Here is a 21,823-nt window from a genome sequence, read left to right as displayed (position 1 = left end):
CACACTCTCAGCTAACTCTCCGCTAATACTCCGGCCTGGCTGCGGAATCGGTTGAATGGGGTTTTCACACAGCAGGCAGTGACTGGGCAGCTAAACCATCCCACAATGCCGTGCGCCGGGGTCCTTTCACACATGCTGTCTCTGAAGCCACGCGCTGTGAGAGTGAGAACTTAGAGAGTCCGGAACCGAGAACCGAGCCAGGAACCGAACCGAGCTATGCCGAAATCCAAGCGGGACAAGAAGGGTGAGAGTCGGGAGGCTGTGTATATCGGGGTACGGTCAGGGGAGGCTGTGTATAGCGGGGTACGGTCAGGGGGGGCTGTGTATAGCGGGGTAGGGTCAGGGGGGGCTGTGTATAGCGGGGTACGGTCAGGGGGGGCTGTGTATAGCGGGGTAGGGTCAGGGGGGGCTGTGTATAGCGGGGTAGGGTCAGGGGGGGCTGTGTATAGCGGGGTAGGGTCAGGGGGGGCTGTGTATAGCGGGGTAGGGTCAGGGGGGGCTGTGTATAGCGGGGTAGGGTCAGGGGGGGCTGTGTATAGCGGGGTAGGGTCAGGGGGGGTTTGTGTATAGCGGGGTACGGTCAGGGGGGGCTGTGTATAGCGGGGTACGGTCAGGGGGGGCTGTGTATATCGGGGTACGGTCGGGGGGGCTGTGTATAGCGGGGTACGGTCAGGGGGGGCTGTGTATAGCGGGGTAGGGTCAGGGGGGGTGTGTGTATAGCGGGGTAGGGTCAGGGGGGGCTGTGTATAGCGGGGTAGGGTCAGGGGGGGCTGTGTATAGCGGGGTACGGTCAGGGGGGGCTGTGTATAGCGGGGTACGGTCAGGGGGGGCTGTGTATAGCGGGGTAGGGTCAGGGGGGGTTTGTGTATAGCGGGGTAGGGTCAGGGGGGGCTGTGTATAGCGGGGTAGGGTCAGGGGGGGCTGTGTATAGCGGGGTAGGGTCAGGGGGGGCTGTGTATAGCGGGGTAGGGTCAGGGGGGGCTGTGTATAGCGGGGTAGGGTCAGGGGGGGTTTGTGTATAGCGGGGTACGGTCAGGGGGGGCTGTGTATAGCGGGGTAGGGTCAGGGGGGGCTGTGTATAGCGGGGTACGGTCAGGGGGGGCTGTGTATAGCGGGGTACGGTCAGGGGGGGCTGTGTATAGCGGGGTACGGTCAGGGGGGGCTGTGTATAGCGGGGTAGGGTCAGGGGGGGCTGTGTATAGCGGGGTACGGTCAGGGGGGGCTGTGTATAGCGGGGTAGGGTCAGGGGGGGTTTGTGTATAGCGGGGTAGGGTCAGGGGGGGCTGTGTATAGCGGGGTAGGGTCAGGGGGGGTTTGTGTATAGCGGGGTACGGTCAGGGGAGGCTGTGTATATCGGGGTACGGTCAGGGGAGGCTGTGTATATCGCGGTACGGTCAGGGGGGGCTGTGTATAGCGGGGTACGGTCAGGGGGGGCTGTGTATAGCGGGGTAGGGTCAGGGGGGGTTTGTGTATAGCGGTGTAGGGTCAGGGGGGGCTGTGTATAGCGGGGTAGGGTCAGGGGGGGTTTGTGTATAGCGGGGTACGGTCAGGGGAGGCTGTGTATATCGGGGTACGGTCAGGGGAGGCTGTGTATATCGCGGTACGGTCAGGGGGGGCTGTGTATAGCGGGGTACGGTCAGGGGGGGCTGTGTATAGCGGGGTAGGGTCAGGGGGGAGGCTGTGTATATCGGGGTACGGTCAGGGGGGGTTTGTGTATATCGGGGTACGGTCAGGGGGGGCTGTGTATAGCGGGGTACGGTCAGGGGGGGCTGTGTATAGCGGGGTAGGGTCAGGGGGGGCTGTGTATAGCAGGGTACAGTCAGGGGGGGCTGTGTATAGCGGGGTAGGGTCAGGGGGGGTTGTGTATAGCGGGGTAGGGTCAGGGGGGGCTGTGTATAGCGGGGTAGGGTCAGGGGGGGTTTGTGTATAGCGGGGTACGGTCAGGGGAGGCTGTGTATATCGGGGTACGGTCAGGGGAGGCTGTGTATATCGCGGTACGGTCAGGGGGGGCTGTGTATAGCGGGGTACGGTCAGGGGGGGCTGTGTATAGCGGGGTACGGTCAGGGGGGGCTGTGTATAGCGGGGTACGGTCAGGGGGTGCTGTGTATAGCGGGGTAGGGTCGGGGGGAGGCTGTGTATAGCGGGGTAGGGTCGGGGGGAGGCTGTGTATAGCGGGGTAGGGTCGGGGGGAGGCTGTGTATAGCGGGGTAGGGTCGGGGGGAGGCTGTGTATAGCGGGGTAGGGTCGGGGGGAGGCTGTGTATAGCGGGGTAGGGTCGGGTGGGGGAGGCTGTGTATAGCGGGGTAGGGTCGGGTGGGTGAGGCTGTGTATAGCGGGGTAGGGTCGGGTGGGGGAGGCTGTGTATAGCGGGGTGGGGGAGGCTGTGTATAGCGGGGTGGGGGAGGCTGTGTATAGCGGGGTCGGGGAGGCTGTGTATAGCGGGGTCGGGGAGGCTGTGTATAGCGGGGTAGGGTCGGGTGGGGGAGGCTGTGTATAGCGGGGTGGGGGAGGCTGTGTATAGCGGGGTGGGGGAGGCTGTGTATAGCGGGGTGGGGGAGGCTGTGTATAGCGGGGTGGGGGAGGCTGTGTATAGCGGGGTCGGGGAGGCTGTGTATAGCGGGGTCGGGGAGGCTGTGTATAGCGGGGTCGGGGAGGCTGTGTATAGCGGGGTCGGGGAGGCTGTGTATAGCGGGGTCGGGGAGGCTGTGTATAGCGGGGTCGGGGAGGCTGTGTATAGCGGGGTCGGGGAGGCTGTGTATAGCGGGGTAGGGTCGGGTGGGGGAGGCTGTGTATAGCGGGGTCGGGTGGGGGAGGCTGTGTATAGCGGGGTCGGGTGGGGGAGGCTGTGTATAGCGGGGTCGGGTGGGGGAGGCTGTGTATAGCGGGGTCGGGTCGGGGCCTCCGCTGTTCTCTCCAATAAGTCACCCAGTGGTCTTTACTGTCCTGTGCGGGCTACAGCATAAGGAAGTTGCAGCCTTTCTTTTAATAAGTGTGTGTGTGTGTGTGTGTGTGTGTTTTATTAACTTATTTGGGACATTAAATTGGCAATAAATATGTTTAATCTCCTGTTTTTCCAGTTTCATTAACCAAAACAGCCAAAAAAGGTCTGCAGGCGAAACAATCCCTGATAGAAGAGGTAAGGATATAACGTGGTTTTGCGATTTGACTTGGCAGAATGGGAATTAATTTTTGTCAGTTCCGTCCCAGATCATTAAACCATTTCTGTTCCTACGTATGACACCTCTTATTCTTTCAGCTGCGGAAATGCGTGGATACGTACCAGTATCTCTTTGTGTTGTCCGTTGAAAACATGAGAAATAACAAACTGAAAGATGTGCGTAACGCCTGGAAACACAGCAGGTACCACTTTTTATTTCTCACTACAATATCTTATGGTTTACTTTGTATAAGGTTTCTGGCTTAATATACCTTATTGAGCACCATGCGGGAGGTCCTCCTCCCAATTTGTAGTAAAACCTGCACATAGGTTTTACTTACCCTGAATCTAGTGCGGGGCAAAGCTCCCGGCGCTGCTTTCGGTGTCACCTCCAATGTCACTGGAGCCATGTGCGCTGTCCATACACAGGCTTCTCATAGAGTTTGCACTCTGAGCAGGTAAGTGGAGATGAGGGAGGGTTTAAAAAAAAAAAAAAAAAAAAAACACGGAGGGAAGCGGCAGAGTTGGCTTCCACCTTGCTAGCACTCTGCCTGCAAAGGGAAATTCTTCACGTCTGTCAGCATGCAGTGTGTGCGGAGAACAGACGCAATTTATGGACAGAATTTACATTGGGAAACTCGGAACAGAGTCCTGGGCTGCCTAAGTTACGTGCTGAGGGTGCATCTAGCCCCAGGCAAATAATTAACAATATGTCTGAATGTGCAGCATTTCGAGCAGAAACCTGGCACAAACTGACTCTTAGCACCATGACCGCTTCAAATCACTGAGTTGGTCATAGTGGTTGGAATAACGCTTTATAATATCATTTATATCGGATCTTTCCTTCAGAAAGTACAACACAGTGACTGCCTGCCGAGTGCAGTCTCTATCTCCTTATCTGGTTTGAACATCTGGATAGTTGCCAATGCAGAGTTCCAGCGTAGTGATCTCTGGTGAAAATGTGACCATATTTCTTTCAGATTATTCTTTGGAAAGAACAAGGTGATGATGGTTGCCCTGGGGAAAGGACCATGTGATGAGTACAAAGATAATTTGCACAAGGTGAGTTTTTGTCAGTAGATCTGCCCTTGGCCACGTTCGTCTGACTCGGTATGCACCAACTAACTTTCCATTCTGTTCCTACAGCTCAGCAAGTGTCTGAAAGGAGAGGTCGGGGTCTTGTTCACCAATCGAACGGCGCAGGAAGTGAAAGAGTAAGTCCCCTGCCCCCAGTCACTCAGTTTAGGAATCTTGTCTCTTAAGGCAGTTTTTTTTTTTTTGGAGTTACAGAAAAATTAATTTTCTATTGTGTTTAGATATTTACTAAGAAGGTTTGAGAACTTTATCTTTGAATTCTGTCGCAGCAGATTTTCACAGCTAAGCAACGGACCCCAAATATAAACCTTTTATTCAAAAAATGCAGTTTGGTTTTTAAAGGAATGCTCTGCTCTGATATTTACTTTTTCATTTTTTTTTATTTTTTTTTGCATAGACAATGCATTAAAAATAATGCAATTATACAAGAAAACATACTTTTACATTTCTTTAATTATTTGCGCATGTTCACATTAAAGGAACACTATAGTCACCTAAATTACTTTAGCTAAATAAAGCAGTTTTAGTGTATAGATCATTCCCCTGCAATTTCACTGCTCAATTCACTGTCATTTAGGAGTTAAATCACTTTGTTTCTGTTTATGCAGCCCCAGCCACACCTCCCCTGGCTATGATTGACAGAGCCTGCATGAAAAAAAATGGTTTCACTTTCAAGCAGATGTAATTTACCTTAAATAATTGTATCTCAATCTCTAAATTGAACTTTAATCACATACAGGAGGCTCTTGCAGGGTCTAGCAAGCTATTAACATAGCAGGGGATAAGAAAATCTTAATTAAACAGAACTTGCAATAAAGAAAGCCTAAATAGGGCTCTCTTTACAGGAAGTGTTTATGGAAGGCTGTGCAAGTCACATGCAGGGAGGTGTGACTAGGGTTCATAAACAAAGGGATTTAACTCCTAAATGGCAGAGGATTGAGCAGTGAGGCTGCAGGGGCACCTTCTATACACCAAAACTGCTTCATTAAGCTAAAGGTGTTCAGGTGACTATAGTGTCCCTTTAGCTTTGACCTTTGCCATTAGGAGTCACTCTGGGCAATCAGGAGCGTTGTATTCAAGCCTATGATACCTGAACTGTCAGACAAGTTCCCAGCATTGCAAGGTTTGAAGAATAGGGGGAGGCGCTCTATCTACAGCCATAACTCTACGCAGAGCAGGGGTTTCTGGGAGTTGGTTTTCAGCTATAAAAATTAAAGCAGTCACCTGAACTGTATGTTGGCTCTTCATTGTACAGGAAATGCTATGAAGGAAATATTTTAAAAAGTCCGAGATGGGACAAAGGAGGCATTGTGAAGATCTGTGCTGCAATACATTTTTTTTATTTACATTTTTTTTTTTTGCCTTTTTAAAACATTCCAGAATTTAGCAATAAATATGATATTTAATATATTTTGTCAGATACCTTTTTAACACCAGTACTTAGACCCGCATTCACGTATAGGTTTTTGAGCGTTATTAATGCACACAGACTGCGCTGCTGCTAACTCCCTTTACTTTGTCCTCTTTCCATAGATGGTTTGACCAGTTTAAAGAGACAGATTTCTCCCGCGCTGGTAATAAAGCCACACACGATGTGGTTCTCGATGTCGGACCTTTAGAACAGTTCCCACATTCTATGGAACCGCAGTTACGGCAACTAGGACTTCCCACGGCCCTGAAGAAAGGTAAGCTGGTTACCAAACATCCCTATGCATCAATTTGTAGGAGAGTAGTCCTTAAACCATGAGTTGTGTGTGGCTGAAAATGTTTTTTTATTTTTTATTCTGTACCGTATTGGCTTGGCAAAGACCAGATATAAATACAGATAATAAAGATGGTTGGAAATCCTATGTTAAAAGGTTGCATTAAGCCACTTTTTTTGCCTGGAAACTTCCTGTGGTTTAAATGAACTAATTTTGGGTTAAAAAAAAAAAAAAATCATCTCTGTTTAAACGATAGTCACAGCTTGTGTAATTTTAGCCGGGATTTTGTAATTCAGTTTTCTGATGGCTACAAGTTGGTGTTTAGTAAATAAACCCCACTTTGTCTTTGTGGAAACGTGGTGTGCTTAGTTTAGGCATTGGCATTCTACAGGACAAAGCTGAGAACTGAATCTCCCAGAATCCATTGCTGTTCCAATAAAGTACTGCTAATACAGCATAGGTAGCAGTGCCGGATAGAGTATCATGGTTTGGAGAATAACCCCTAAACTAGCGGTAAATTGAAGAATTATCAATATAATGTGTCCATCCCCAACCGGGAGGGTTCTTTTAACTTGTTGATCACATTTGTTCAAGTTATATATGGAAATTTAGAGATTGCATACTGAGCTCCATATAATGTATTCCATGCTTTCTCCTCTTTCAGGAGTGATCACGCTGCTGTCTGATTACGAAGTGTGCAAAGAAGGAGATGTACTAACACCTGAACAAGCTCGGATTCTGGTGAGCTACTGATGTTAATGCTGTCATTATTCTGTATTTCCACTGGAGCTGCAGAGAAGTATGGCAGACATGTTTATCCCCTTAAGGACCAAACTTCTGGAATAAAAGGGAATCATGACCTGTCACACATGTCATGTGTCCTTAAGGGGTTAAAGGATAATTGTCATTGAAAAGAAAATAGTCACCAGGACAACTACAGCTTAATGTATCGTATACAGCTTAACCCCTTGACGACGGACCTGGTCCGTCATGTGCTAAAAGTAACCGGCGATCGCAGGGTTAACGCTCCTTGGTATCAGAGGCAGACCTGGAGCACCCAATCGCGCTGTGCTGCAGGGACTCCCGGTCCGCCTCTCTGAGCTTCCGTGACCAGTGTAAAGTGCTGGGAGACAGATTGGGGATGATCCTCTTCACCCTGTGTAAAAATGAAAGTTAGATTCCCCCCCCCCCCCCCCCCCCTCTTTATTTTTTTTTAATTCTAAATATTTTAAAATTATATATTTAGCTAGCTGGGGTGGGTGGAAGTTAGTGAGAAATTGGTGAATTTGGTGTTAGGCTAGCAAGGGGTTAACGTTTAAAGTTTTTTTAAAAAAATGTTTTAATAACGTGTGAAAAAATAATGCCACCCCCTTTACCCAGTCCTAGTAAAAATTAACCCCTTCCCTGCCAGTTGATCACGGCCTACAGTGATCAAAATACAGCTCACAGTAATATACTGTGATCAGATTTTTTTTATTTCATTTTTTACCCTTGGGTTCAATTATTTCATTAATTTAAAGGTTTAAAAGTAATATATTTTGCTAACTGGGGTGGGTGGGAGTTATGGGAAATTGGACAATTTACTTTTAGTGCTGCTTACTGCTAGTTAAAGGTTAAGGGTAAAAAAAAAAGCTTGTAAAAAAAAAGTTTAAAAAAGTGAAAAATCAAATACATTAAAAATGCTCATTACCACTACACCAACAAACAACTAGCGAAACAAAATAGCGAAAAAATGATCCCACGCTAAGGTTCACAATATGCCTTTTGAATTACCCCAGGGTGTATTCTTTAATAAATAGTATGTGTTTGTGGGGTAGTTTGAATAACCAACCAGCTACACTATTCCAAAATGAAACATGGACACAGCGTAAAACTTTAAAGTTAGAAGAAAAAAAAACTGTCGTGTGTCTCAAATGTGCCCCTTCAACATCCACATCTACCTGGCAAAGCTACATATGGGGGTATTGTTATACTCAGATGACATAGCTGAGCAATATAGGAAGTATTATACAGCCATAGCACACATAAGATTTGCAAATTATACTGTGCAAACTCACTTTGTGCGTCAAAATTCAGAAAAAATGCTTATTACCTCCACTACACTTGGTACAAGCTAGCAGAAAAACTATCCAATGCTAAGGTTCAAAATATGCCTTTTGAAATACCCTGGAAATACGCCTTTATGGGGTAGCTGGAATATGTAGTCTGCTAAAGTGGGACACGGACGCATCAAAACCCTCCATGAAAATTCGCACTTAAAAACCTGAACTTGTCACGTCTCTTTTACAGCACTATAACTTCACAAAATAGTGTCTAGGTCATACGGACAAGTTAAGGCACAATATACACCATGTAACATACCCTGGGGTGTCTGCTTTATCAAATGAAAGCCCTTTGTGGGGATATTTGAACAGTCAAACTGCTATAAATACCCTAAAATGAGACATAGACCCGTCAAATCCATCTATGAAAATTCATAACTATAGAAACTGAAATAGCTTTGTCTCTTATATGACATTGTAGCTTCACAGAATAGTGCCAAAGGCATACAATGGGGGTATCGTTATACTCAGCAGATGTAGCTGAACACAATATGGGGTTCTGTGCAGGAATAGCACACACCAACTTTAAGAAATACACATTACAAAAACCTTTTTATTTGTGTATATGCCAAAATAGAGGGGGGGGGGAAAAACACAATTTTGCTCCAATATTTAGCTGAGTGGCGATGAAATGGCAACGCAAAAAGTGTCAAACTAACCTTGGATCAATAGCCTTTGTCTACTTTATATAAATATATACCTTTCTGTGGCAATTTTGTTTTGTGATGGCTACTAAACCAACAAGACATCAACTTCTAAAATAGTTTCACATTGAAATTTTATTTTAGTATTTTGTGACCTGTAACTTTCAAAATACGCTGAAATCCTACACATATTATGTAGTCTGTAAATCAAGACACATAAATGAATTTATTTTGAATTACTTTTCGTATGCTGGACAAATTATGCACACGCTATTATTGCCAAAACTGTGGGGGGAAAGTTTGGTTTCCCCCCATATTTATTTATTTATTAATATAATTACAATTTTAAATGTATGAGACATCAAATTTAAAGCCCTTTTTGTCCTCTAAAAAAAAAAAAAAAGTATATAATATGTGTTGGTGCAATAAATGAGATGCAAATTGTGTTGGAAAACAAACAGCAAAAATTGCAAACAAACAGTGCTTCTGTGTCCTTAGGGGGTTAATGTACGGTATACCGCTTAATGTAGTTGTTCTGGTGAATATAATCACTCCCTGTAGGCACTTTGTAATGTAAATACTTCCTTTTCAGACTCAAGGCAGTGTTTACATTTTCCCCTAGGGGTACCTCCAAGTGACCACTCCTCCATTGATTCAATACATTTCTATGAGTAGGTGCTCATTGGCTGAAATCTTAAATTGATGTCCGCAAGAGAGGGTTCAGGGGTGGTGCCAGCACAGCACTAGCAATAAGGTGTTTTATTAGCTTGTAAGTGTGAGCCACCGTAATGTGTGGGGTTTTTTTTGTTCCCTGTCACAGTTAATTGGCTGAGTTTGTCAGCTGACTGTCATTGAACTTGTCACCCAGGAACTCTTGTTCGGACAAGATGATACCCCAATGGCGCTACTAGAGATGGTGTTACGCCTCTGGCAGCAGAGGGGTTAAGTTTGGTATGTGCAGCACTTCACAGAGAAAATGCACATAAATTCCAAGTGTTCATAACGTTTGGAGTAATACTTTATTCAATCCATTGTATAATGAGGGGATGGATGAAAGCTTTAGTTGCACCTACCTTCTAAGCAGAGATACCCTTAAAGAATATTTGGTGAGTTCATTAGAGATTTAGGAAGAGGCTGGGTGAGTGGAGTATTTTTTTTATTATATCTGAGACAGCTGGGGGATAACTAGAATTTCCTGCTTCTCGCACGGTGTGTTAAGTGACAGGCCATTGTTCCTGATAAAGAGGATTGCCCATGGTCAGTGGCTGAGTACATTGAATGGAATGCTCAGTGGGTACGGTCTGCAAAACTCAGAAAAATGGTCTGAAATACTTTGTCTTCTATTTCAGAAACTGTTTGGCCATCAAATGGCAGAGTTTAAAGTTACCCTAAAAGCCAAGTGGATTGCAGAAACAGGAGAGTTCCAACGTTTTGTTGAAGAAAAGGATGATCAGAGCGGGGACGAGATGGAGGAAGAAGAAGAAGAGGAGGAAGAGAAAAAAGATTAAAGAGACTTACACATCAGAACTGGTGATAGAGCAGCTCCTGTTTTAACTAACACTCGTGTGATTCAGTTCCTGCATTCTGGGTTTGGGCCCTTAGTACAGTAGGAATCTGTATCAATTTTCTAGCAGACACTAGGTGTGAAGGTTATGGGACATTGAAAATGTAATTGTTTTCTTTGCTGCAGATCAAAGCGTTTTCCCCGCTGTTGACTACACTTTGTTCTAGATAACATTTTCTTGTGTAAATACCTGCAAGTGGTACCGGGACCCCTTCCCCTCCGACATATTAAGCAGAATAGTTGGCTGTGGGTCTGGCCCTTGCAGCTTCCGTCTTTCTTTAAGTATTTTTGGAACATCTTCTCCGCCTTGTGTTGACCCAGCTGTATAATAACCTCTCCAGAGCAATGTTACTGTGTTTTAACAGATGACATTTGTAACAAAATATGTTTATAAAATCCAACTGATTTTAATCTCATGAGTCTCTTATTGAAATATTTTTCTTGACCCGTGTTCAATTGTTCCCTTTTAAATCCAACTATTACAGGAAGGAGCGATCGTAAGTGCTAGATTTATCTTGTACATTTTCTAAAATGAGATTTTGTCTCTCCGTTGAGCCCTTTGTCTGCAAACAGGATTATTCGCTAAAGGGAGAATTGTCACCACATCAAAGTAAATTTCAAATTTAAGGCCAAACTAACTGAGGTGAAAACACAGCTTGTTTGAAGAAATGTCAATTCAGCTCTTTTAGTCTAAATGTAATTTTCAATTCTCACGGTCGTGAATAACTGTGTAAATCTATGCCCCAACTCATCACAATTAAGTTAAATAATGAAACTTTTTATGAAATGCTTTATTCTGATTTCCAGCTTACAGAATATAAATCACACACAAATTTCTACCATTTGCTGAATTACCAGCATGGCACATACCCTGTCCTGCACTCCAGGAGGCTGGGAACAGTAGTATTTAGATTAACAAGGCATTTCTGTCTGCTGACAATTCCAAATCACATGTGACTATGAAAAGCTATTGTTTTGGCTTTGTGCTCTCGCTAGGGTTGCTAGATTCACCATATTTTCCTGGCTGCACCACGATATATCCTCTAAAAGGCACACTACTTATTGCAGGCCCTGGCAGACATTTCTTACTGCAGATAAGTAGATCAATTATACTGCCTTGCAGGATTGTGAATTCATGTTTTTCAGGAAAATTAAACTAATCAAGGCAGTTTCTTTTTGGCCGCTCTGAATGTACTGCACAGCAGCACTTTTCCTGCATTGTCCTACAGCATATTGAAGAGACGTGCAGCCAGGAAAACATGCCCTGCACTAGCGGAAATAGTTTGGACAGTTGTGAGCAAGCAGGTTCCAGGCCTCATTGAACGCGGTGACCACGGCTGGGAGCAGCGGACCTTCCTCTGCGCAAGCCAGGTTCTGGAGCAGCTGCTCTGTGCTGGACATTCCCAAGATTACCGCATCTCCACGGCTTCCCTGCCAGAGCAAGGAGAATGTTATCACAAAAAAAAATGGCATTTTCATAGAACTGTCTAGGCAGCAGCAAGTTTTAATGTAACCCCTACAATTACATGAATTGAAATCCTTCACTATATATTGATGATTTCCCTTAATAGCTTGTAAACAATTTTGTTTGTGAGACATCCGTGTGTTAGACAGTTTATGGCCCAAGTAAGCATTGCACAAGGATGTGTTGCATATTTCTGACACTGCTTGATACGTGACCTCTGAACATGGCTGATCAGTTGTCACACGCAGCCAATAAGATATTGGGTGCCAAGCGTACCTGTAGCTGAGAGTGATGGTAAATCCAACGAAGTGCAGCCGATGTCATGCTTGGACAGTTCGCCCCATATGCCTCCACCAGTGCTTGCTGGACCACGTCAATGGCCTGAAAATGATGCTTCTTCCAGTACCTGTTAGATATATGGTAGCATATATCCATATCAAGCCTCCAATACTAGACATGCACTTTAAATCCAAAATACACAAAATCTTACCTTCCCCGATATACTTCAGCCCAGCTGTTTCCAAAAAATCTTGAAGGTGTCTGTTCATTATCTTTGTCCTCATATTTGTATTTTCCTGTGAGGAGTCCCCCTGTGTGGAAGGGATGCAAAGATTTCATATTATTGCACACACCCCCATTCTTATGGATCCTTGGTGTTGTACGGGCAGGGCCGGACTAGGGAAAAAATTCGGCCCAGGCATTTTTTTGTTCACAGCGGCCCACTGAAAAGGGGGCGTGGCCAGGTAGGGTGTGTTATGTCATCTTAAATGACAAGCACGCCCATCTCAAAGTGAGCATGTTGGTTCAATGCTCTTCCAGGGCATGAGAAAAGGGCCCTGTATTTGTTCTGCACAGTGCAAGCAAATTTAATAACATGCTTGCATTGTTTGCTTGAAACTTGTCTCAGGGGTTTCCATAATTGGGATACTCACTGTATCCAATTTATGGAGACACTGTGTTTGCTTACATGGAATCTAGTGTGTGCGTAGGGGATCCAGAGTGTGTATGTCAGAAATGTAGTGTGAGTAGGTGGTGCAGCGTCTGTGTGTAGGGGATCTAATGTGTGTTTGAAGGACCCAGAGTGTGTATAGGAGATCTAGTGAGTGTGTGTGTGTGTGTGTGTATATATATATATATATATATATATATATATATATATATACACACAGGATTCAGAGTGTATATAGATATCTAGTGTGTGTAGGTGGTGCAGCGTCTGTGTATGTAGGGGATCTAATGTGTGTTTGAAGGACCCAGAGTCTGTATAGTAGATCTCGTGAGTGTATGTGTGTGTGTATATATATATATACATTATATATATATATATACACACACACACACACACACACACACAGGATTCAGAGTGTATATAGAGATCTAGTGTGTGTATCTGTAGATGATCCAGAGTTGGGTAAGGAATCTAAGGTTTGTCTGGAATTTAATGTGTTTAGGAGTGCAGTATGTGTGTGAGGGGTTCCGTAATGTATATATACATATGTTTGGAAGTATTGTGTCTGTGTGAGTGGTGCAGCGTGTTTGGGGGCTGCTGTGTGCATCTGTGGGGAGTATAGTGTGTGTGTTTGAGTGCTGTGTGGGGGTGATATGTGTGTTTTGTCAGGATTGTGTGTTGGGGGAGGCGGCACGTAAATGTCAATATTGATGTATTTAATTTTTTATAATAATAAAACAAAAAAACACATACATTATACCCCCCCTCCCTTCTTACCTGTAGCTGGGAAGGGGGGAGGGGTGAGTTGTGCTGCTGGCATCAATCTCTGGTGGTCCTGTGGGGCTAGAGTTCACTCTTGCGAGACCCGAGAGAAACCCGGCAGAGCTGCAAATTAGAGTTCCACCGGATCCTCCTCCCCTGCCGGCGGCCCCATTTGATTGAATGTGGGCCAGTGAGGGAGATCTTTCATCTCCCCACCGGCCCTTCATGGGACACAACGGGGACAGTCCAGGCCTGTGTATGGGTGTGTGCCGTGTGCTTTAATCTACACACAAACTAAATTTGATTAATCCAGTACCCCCAACATTTTCCCAAATAACTTCTGAATGACCAAATGCGAAGGGCTACTTACTAAAACATTTTTCTTATGATCACTGTATATAGTTTTAGAACTTTTAGCTGAACTGCAATTCATTATTCGTGGAATTGCTATGTACCAAGTGTCTTGTGTTTAAAAGAACACGCTGACCGCAATGGCCCATGCTCATAGATAAGAATATGCTCTCGATCACCAGTTATTAATTATGTAGACACTGTTCTGTTTTTGCTCTCCCATTAAACTGTAAAAGTCAACTTACACTGAACCTGTGTCTGCGTGTCAGATTTCTTGAGTGATCCAAATTCCCTAATCTGGAAACCTTGAAGTATATTATTCGGGTATTTTCCCTGAGAAGAAATAGTCAATCTCTGCTTAAAGCCGGGTTGGAGAATTTTTCCAGATAAGCTCTTTTTACCTCTGGATTTTGTATTTGGAAATCATTTGTAACAATATGGACTTTAATGATTAACTCTGAAAGTGGAATTTAGGCCAAAGGACCTGAATTGGAAAGCTGGAAGACTTTCTCCCCAATTTGGCATTAAATCTGAAATACCCAGCAATTCAGACGTGATGAAGAACCCTGTCTAGATATCGTTATCCACTCAGCCATGCTCACCAGCAAGGGGGTTGTAGGCATAGAACCTTATTCCCAGCTGTCGCAGGCACGGCAGTAGCTCAGTCTCCACTTGCCTCGTTGTCGCATTGTACATTCCCTGTACCAAAATAAGTTAAATCATACAACAGAAAAGGGATTCTGAGAATAACACTACGACTGTCCCATCATCCTCAGGCAGCCATACCCCAGCTTGATAGGTTTACCTGGTACACAGTGGGGAGCACCCAATTCCTGTATTTACATATAGAATGGATTTCCATCACTTCCCATGATGCATAGTTGGACAGACCGAGCTCCTTAAACTTTCCCTGAAATATAGCACAATGCAGGGTTAGATCCAGGAATCCACATCATCAGCCATCCTGCACAGCACAGAGAATCACATGGCATCATATACCAGGCAAATACTGGGAAATCCTTTAAATTACGATGGAATTGGGGCATTAGTAGATTTTGTGAGTACAACACTAATATTCCCCAAATTGATACAATAAAAATGCAGTATTACATTAATAATATATACATGCATCACCTGGACTGACATGTTCATTATCACTGTGTCTAAACATCAGTGATTGCTTTATAGGGACAGAACGCTGAGCAATGCTCCCTGCCCCATTCAATAATATAACACGAGGCATTTATTCATTTACTCTGTATTTCTAATGCAGTTCTACACACATACAGATTCTACAGCAAGTTACCTTCATTATAGCATGCTCACAGTTACCCCTTTTATTAACGTATGTCTATCAATCTAATAAAACTTTATTTTACATTTAACATTAAAGGAACACTATAGTCTCCTAAACAACTTTAGCTTAATGAATCCGTTTTAGTGTATAGATCATGCCTCTCAGGTATTACTGCTCAATTCACTGTCATTTAGGAGTTAAATCACTTTGTTTCTGTTTATGCAGCCCTAGCCACACCTCCCCTGGCTATGATTGACAGAGCCTGCATGAAAAAAAACTGGTTTCACTTTCAAACAGATGTAATTTACCTTAAATAATTGTATCTCAATCTCTAAATTGAACTTTAATCACATACAGGAGGCTCTTGCAGGGTCTAGCAAGCTATTAAGATAGCAGGGGATAAGAAAATCTAAATTGAACAGAACTTGCAATGAAGGAAGGATAAACATTAGATGACTTTACAGGAAGTGTTTATGGAAGGCTGTGCAAGTAACATGCAGGGAGGTGTGACTAGGGTTCATAAACAAAGTGATTTAACTCCTACGTGGCAGAGAATTGAGCAGTGAGACTGCAGGGACATGTTATATACACCAAAACTGCTTCATTAAGCTAAAGTTGTTCTGGTGACTATAGTGTACCTTTACGTAGGGACTCCTCACTGTTTGCTTTCAGAGGGATTTTAGTGAGTTTTCTATATTTTGGTTGTTTTTTTGAAAACATTATCTATCATTAAATAAAAGGTTGGATGAACTCCAGTCTAGAGTGGTGTTTTTTTAGACTGTTTTCCTGGCAGTGTTGGGTACAGCACCTCTTTGTACAGCTCTTGGCAAGCAGCTAGTGTTTCCTCTACTGGTGTCTGGTGATCCGGCAAGTGTAGGTAGAAGAGATTGACGCTTGAAGTCTGCAGCCGCTGGAGTGACGTCTCGAGCTGATGTCGAACACTTTCTGGTCTCAGGCTCTTTCCTTCCATAGGGTTTGCCTTAGTGGCTATCTTCACTGCCAGAACAGGAAAGAATTCAGGGAAGTGGTCTCAAAATGGCCTCCCACCAGCCCAGACAGTGCAACCTAACCAGCAAACTTAAAACATTTTTTAGGAGATCTGGGATTCATTCTGTCTGATGTTACATGCTAGGGATTCACAGGCTGGGTACCAGGGAGCGGGTGGGGGGGCTGGATACCAGGGAGCAGGTGTGGGGGCTGGGTACCAGGGGGCGGAGCGGGGGGTTGAGTACCGGTGGGGGGCTGGGTACCAGGGGGCGGAGCGGGGATTGGGGGCTGGGTACCAGGGAGCTTGGTACCAGGGGGCGGAGCGGGAAGGGGGGGCTGGGCACCAGGGGGCGGAGCGGGGATTGGGGGCTGGGTACCAGGGGGCGGAGCGGGGAGCTGGGCACCAGGGGGCGGAGCGGGGTACCAGGGGGCAGAGCAGGGAGCGGTGCTGGGTACCAGGGGACGGGGAGGGGGGGGCTGGGTACCAGGGGGTGAGCGGGGAGGGGGGTTGGGCACCAGGGGGCGGAGTGGAGAGGGGGGCTGGGTACCAGGGGGCGGAGTGGGGAGAGGGGGCTGGGTACCAGGGGGCGGAGCGGAGGGTTGAGTACCGGGGGAGTGGCTGGGTACCAGGGGGCGGAGCGGGGATTGGGGGCTGGGTATCAGGGGGCTTGGTACCAGGAAGCGGAGCGGGGAGGGGGACTGGGCACCAGGGTGCGGAGCGGGGATTGGGGGCTGGGTACCAGGGGGCGGAGGGGGGAGCTGGGCACCAGGGGGCGGAGCGGGATACCAGGGGGCAGAGCAGGGAGCGGTGCTGGGTACCAGGGGACGGGGAGGGGGATTGGGCACCAGGGGGCGGAGCAGAGAGGGGGGCTGTGCACCAGGGGGCGGAGCAGAGAGGGGGGCTGTGCACCAGGGGGCGGAGCGGAGGCTGGGCACCAGGGGGCGGAGCGGGGAGGGGGGGGCTGGGCACCAGGGGACGGAGTGGAGAGGGGGGCTGGATACCAGGAGGCGGAGCAGGGATTGGGTACCAGGGAGCAGAGCGGGGAGGGGGAGCTGGGCACCAGGGGGCGGGGTGTTTGTAAAGAGCTGAAGCCCTTGTGATCAGGACCTCCTGACATGAAGTGGTTATGGTGCCCATTGTTTAATGAAGTCATTAACCCTCTCAGTTTGTCTCGCGGGATGTACAGCGCTGCGGACTATGTTGGCGCTCTATGAATGCTGCGTGCCAAGCCTCGCTCTGACCCGTGACCCCGCCCCCCGCTCACTGATTGGTCCCTCTCCCCGGTGGGCGTGGTTACCTCGCTGCCCCAGGCTCAGGCTCCCCAGGACCCGCTCGGTCTCGCCGTCGCCGTACATGAAGGCGGAGTCCAGCTCGTCATGGCCGCGCTGTGTGAACTCCCTCACCGAGTCCCCCGCGGCCCGCGCGTCCATCCGCCGCCCGAACTCCATGGTCCCCAGCACCGAGCGGGGGGGGCGGGCTCCCGGCGGGGGAGGGGCGGTGGGCGGGGCTCGAGACATGAGCGCGCGGAGCACAGGCAGCAAGTCAGGGGCCGCACGGGTCACTGTCAGCATAGCCAGACACAGTGCGCAGGCGCAGAACGTCACGTGACCGGGGGGCAAAGTCTGCGGGACACGCCCCTAAATACACCCCGACAGGACACGCCCCCTCATTAAACGGGCACCGACAGGACACGCCCCCATTAACCCCTTAAGGACTGAGCCAAATGCACAAAACGTAAACAAAATCTGGCATTTGCGCTACATGTCTGTCCAACCGTAATTCACCTCTTTCGTATTAAATGCACCCCCCATTATTATATATCATTTTATTCAGGGGAAACAGGGCTTTCATTTAATATCAAATATTTAGCTATGAAACATAATTTAATATGAAAAAAAATGGGAGAAAATAAGAAATTGTTATTTTTTTAGTTCTACGTGACATTTTAACTGTCAATGTAATAATACTGTTTGCATTTACTGCAATAAAATACACATATACCCCCTATGTACAGGTTTTATGGTGTTTTGGGAAGTAAAATTTTTAGCACGTTACATTTTTAATTTTTTTCACATTAAAATTCGCCAGATTGGTTACGTTGACTTTAAGAGCGTATGGTAGCCCAGGAATGAGAATTACCCCTATGATGGCATACCATTTGCAATAGTAGACAGCCAAAGGTATTGCAAATGGGGTAAGTCCAGTCTTTTTTAGTAGCCACTTAGTCACAAACACTGGCCAAAGTTAGTGTTAATATTTGTGTGTGAAAAATGCAAAAAAATAATTTGAACGCCAATTTTGGCCAGTGTTTGTGACTAAGTGGCTACTAAAAAAGACTAGACATACCCCATTTACAATACCTTGGGTTGTCTACTATTGCAAATGGTATGCCATCATAGGGGTAATTCTCATTCCTGGCCTACCAAACGGTCTCAAAGGCAACGTAACCAATCTGGCAAATTTCAATGTGAAAAAATTGAAACACAAGCCTTATATTTGACTCTGTAACTTTTGAAAAAAACATAAAACCTGTACATGAGGGGTACTGTTATACTCGGAGACTTCGCTAACCACAAATCTTTGTGTTTCAAAACAGTAAAACATATCACAACAATTATATAGTCAGTGTAAGTGCCATTTGTGTGTGAAAAATAAAAAAAAAGTCACTTTCACTGGTGATATGATCGCTGTAATACATTTTACTGTTTTGAAACACTAATATTTGTGTTCAGCGATGTCTCTACAGGTTCGAATACGTGGCGGCGGCCATCTTATTTGGTTGAATGTGTTCGGCTGTGTTTTGTCGTCGAGTTCATGGAACTCAAATCGGACATGCGACGGCACGAACACCGATGAACAGTTACCTTCCAGGAAACTTCGACTATTCGAACGGGAGTCGAACGGCGTTCGGTGAGTCGAAACACACGAACAAGGGACACACATTGACTATGGTCATTCACCATTCCATTTGATAATTTGAACGGTACTTCGACTGTTTAAATATAGACCGACCGCACAGCCTAATTCTCTGGAACTGTTTTGGGCATGAGACCATGTGTGCGGTCGGTCAAAAAGAGAATTCCAGGAATTTCCTAAACCCCTGCTCTGATCTGGGTGATTTTTGGATATGTTGTTCACCCAGATCAGGGCTATCAGGGGATGTGATATGTTGTGTTTTGGGGGTACTTATTAGATTTTATAAAAATGTGTTTTTTTTTCTGCCTGGGGATAATTACCGTATATACTCGAGTATAAGCCGAGTTTTTCAGCCCATTTTTTGGGCTGAAAAACCCCAACTCGGCTTATACTCGAGTCAGAGTCTGTATTATGGCAATTTGCATTGCCATAATACAGACTGGGGGGAGAGGGGGGCTGGCAGAGCTGTACTTACCTCTCCTGCAGCTCCTGTCAGCTCTCTCCTCCTCCGCCGGTCCGTTCAGCACCTCGGTCAGCTCCCAGTGTAAATCTCGCGAGAGCCGCGGCTCTCGCGAGATTTACACTGGGAGCTGACAGAAGAGCAGAACGGACGGCGCAGAGGAGGAGAGAGCTGACAGGAGCTGCAGGAAAGGTAAGTACAGCTCTGCCAGCCCCCCTCTCCCCCCCACTGAACTACCAATGCTGGACCACCAGGGAAGGAGAGCCCCCCTCCCTGCCATATATCAAGCAGGGAGGGGGGACGAAAAAAAAAAAAAAATAAGAAATAAAATAATAAAAAAAAAAATTAATAATAAAAAAAAAAAAGGGGTATAAGGACCACTATGGGAGGGGGGGGGGGGGTATAAGGACCACTATGGGAGGGAGGGGGTGGGTTAAGGACCACTATGGGAGGGAGGGGGGTATAAGGACCGCTATGGGAGGGAGGGGGGGTATAAGGACCACTATGGGAGGGAGGGGGGGGTAAGGACCACTATGGGAGGGAGGGGGGGGGATAAGGAACACTATGGGAGGGAGAAGGGGGATAAGGACCACTATGAGAGGGAGGGGGTGGGATAAGGACCACTATGGGAGGGGAGGGGGAAGTAAGGACTGATGTGGGATTATTTAAAAAACCTTATTGTACTTGTATTCAATTATTGCACTAACTCCATTTTAACTTTATACTGTGACAATCCTCCATTTTGTCCTCCTAACCTGACTTCTACAATCCTCCATTTTGTCCTCCTAACCTGACTTGTTCATTTTAAAACTACATTACATGACAGTATTTCTCAGCACATCTAATACAATAGACAAAGACTGTATTCTCCATAAGGATATGACTAACCCAGGAACTGTTGAATTTCCCCTAACTCGCAACATAGTATAATTTAAAGGCCATGAGAACACAGTAGTAATGAAATGTTCTATTCATAAGAGACCTTGCACCTAACCACGAGATTTGACATCACCGACCGAGTAAAATGACGCTCAAGACCCCTTGTCCCCCACCCGTGTCCGAAAAAGTACCACCTCTTGGTGGGTGGACACGGAACTAACCACTTAGCTTTTGATCCAATTAATTATATTGATAGGTGGACACTAACCCAGACACTTAACAATTAATCCAATTAATGATGTTTATTCACTGATATCTTGATAATCAATGATGACGAAAATGTCTCTTAAAAGGGCCTGCGCGCCCTCTGATTCTGAACTTGCCAATAAATTTCCTCGAAGTTATTTTAACCTGAACTCCGTGTGTCAGACTGAATTACTTCAGCGTATATACGCAATTCAATTCTCTTTAATTTGGACAGGAACAGATAGACACTTAAACATTTTGGTTTACTGAAAAAGTACCATAACAACTTTGGCGCCCGAACAGGGACTCCGGGCTATGTCTGGCCGGTGAGCCGTCCTAAGGAAGACAAGGGTGGACGGAGGAATCCAGGGGGAAGGAAGGGAGACTGATCACCTCCAAGTACACGGTAGAGACTTCTGCAGAGCCACCGGTATGTTCCGGCCCCTTTGATTGACCCGTCCACGTGTCTGTGACTGCTTCCCGGGAGGACATCAAAGACAGGTAATATCTTGCCCGGAGTCTTATTACCCATTTGTTACCTGCATTTAGTCTATCTGTTGCCTGGGTGTGTCTAGTTTGGTTGCCCGGGCTGAATGTTTATTTGTTTCCCCTTTTTGGGATAAAGGGGGGGGTGGACCAGTGGTAGTTTGCCTGAGGGTCCTGTGTTTGTCTGTTTTCCCCTTTTTGGGATAAAGGGGGGGGTGGACCCGGGGGATTTGCCTGGAGTCCTGTTGCCTGTTTTACTCCTTTTAGGAGCCACGTGTTTGTGGCTGTAGGGAAAAAGGGGGGTTGACCTGTGGATGTGTTCCTGGGGGTCTTCTTTGCCTGTTTACTTCTTTTAGGAGCCTCGTGGCTGTGGCTGTAAGGAAAAAGAAGTTTGTGGAATTGTGGGATCTGTGTAGAATCATAGTTTCCTGTGATCCAATTTTGTGTCACTTTGATAGCCTAGCTAGCTTCACTGTGCGCTTTCGGACCATCCAGCTCTAGTTGAGTTGGGGACGTCCTGACCCGGACCATCCAGCTCTAGTTGAGTTGGGGACGTCCTGACCCGGACCCTTCGGCTCTAGTTGAGTTGAAGGTCCACTGATTATTTTAACTGTGATAGGAGACTTAGCCTTGTGGCAGGGGACTCAGTTTCCTGGGGGGATTCAGGCAGGCATTGCTTGTTTTCCGCATCACGTGGTAGTGAGACTTATAGAGTGGGTTTTATAAGGGCACTACGGGAGTGAGGGTGGCGTGGCCACT

General features: G+C 46.4%; 2 protein-coding genes across 2 annotated transcripts; one reads left to right on the top strand and one right to left on the bottom strand.

Annotated features, from left to right (window-relative positions):
• Positions 1–107: 107 nt before the first annotated feature.
• MRTO4 (MRT4 homolog, ribosome maturation factor) lies at positions 108–10,681 on the top strand. The gene is made up of 8 exons (XM_063436224.1): positions 108–244; positions 3,078–3,136; positions 3,257–3,360; positions 4,138–4,219; positions 4,304–4,371; positions 5,786–5,937; positions 6,620–6,696; positions 10,051–10,681. Exons 1-8 carry the CDS (start codon positions 217–219, stop codon positions 10,207–10,209), a joined length of 729 nt encoding a protein of 242 aa, XP_063292294.1. The 5' UTR covers positions 108–216; the 3' UTR covers positions 10,210–10,681.
• Positions 10,682–11,038: 357 nt separating this feature from the next.
• AKR7A2 (aldo-keto reductase family 7 member A2) lies at positions 11,039–17,655 on the bottom strand. The gene is made up of 7 exons (XM_063436223.1): positions 17,375–17,655; positions 15,898–16,085; positions 14,598–14,702; positions 14,395–14,491; positions 12,221–12,320; positions 12,007–12,136; positions 11,039–11,696 (listed from the first exon to the last, which is right to left on the bottom strand). Exons 1-7 carry the CDS (start codon positions 17,646–17,648, stop codon positions 11,535–11,537), a joined length of 1,056 nt encoding a protein of 351 aa, XP_063292293.1. The 5' UTR covers positions 17,649–17,655; the 3' UTR covers positions 11,039–11,534.
• Between the last annotated feature and the right edge of the window lie 4,168 nt (positions 17,656–21,823).

This window comes from Pelobates fuscus, chromosome 11 (genome assembly GCF_036172605.1).
Source record: "Pelobates fuscus isolate aPelFus1 chromosome 11, aPelFus1.pri, whole genome shotgun sequence".
In the NCBI taxonomy this organism is placed as follows: Eukaryota; Metazoa; Chordata; class Amphibia; order Anura; family Pelobatidae; genus Pelobates; species Pelobates fuscus.
The sequence above is the reverse complement of the archived record's forward strand: the minus strand, read 5'-3'. Positions and strand labels throughout refer to the sequence as shown.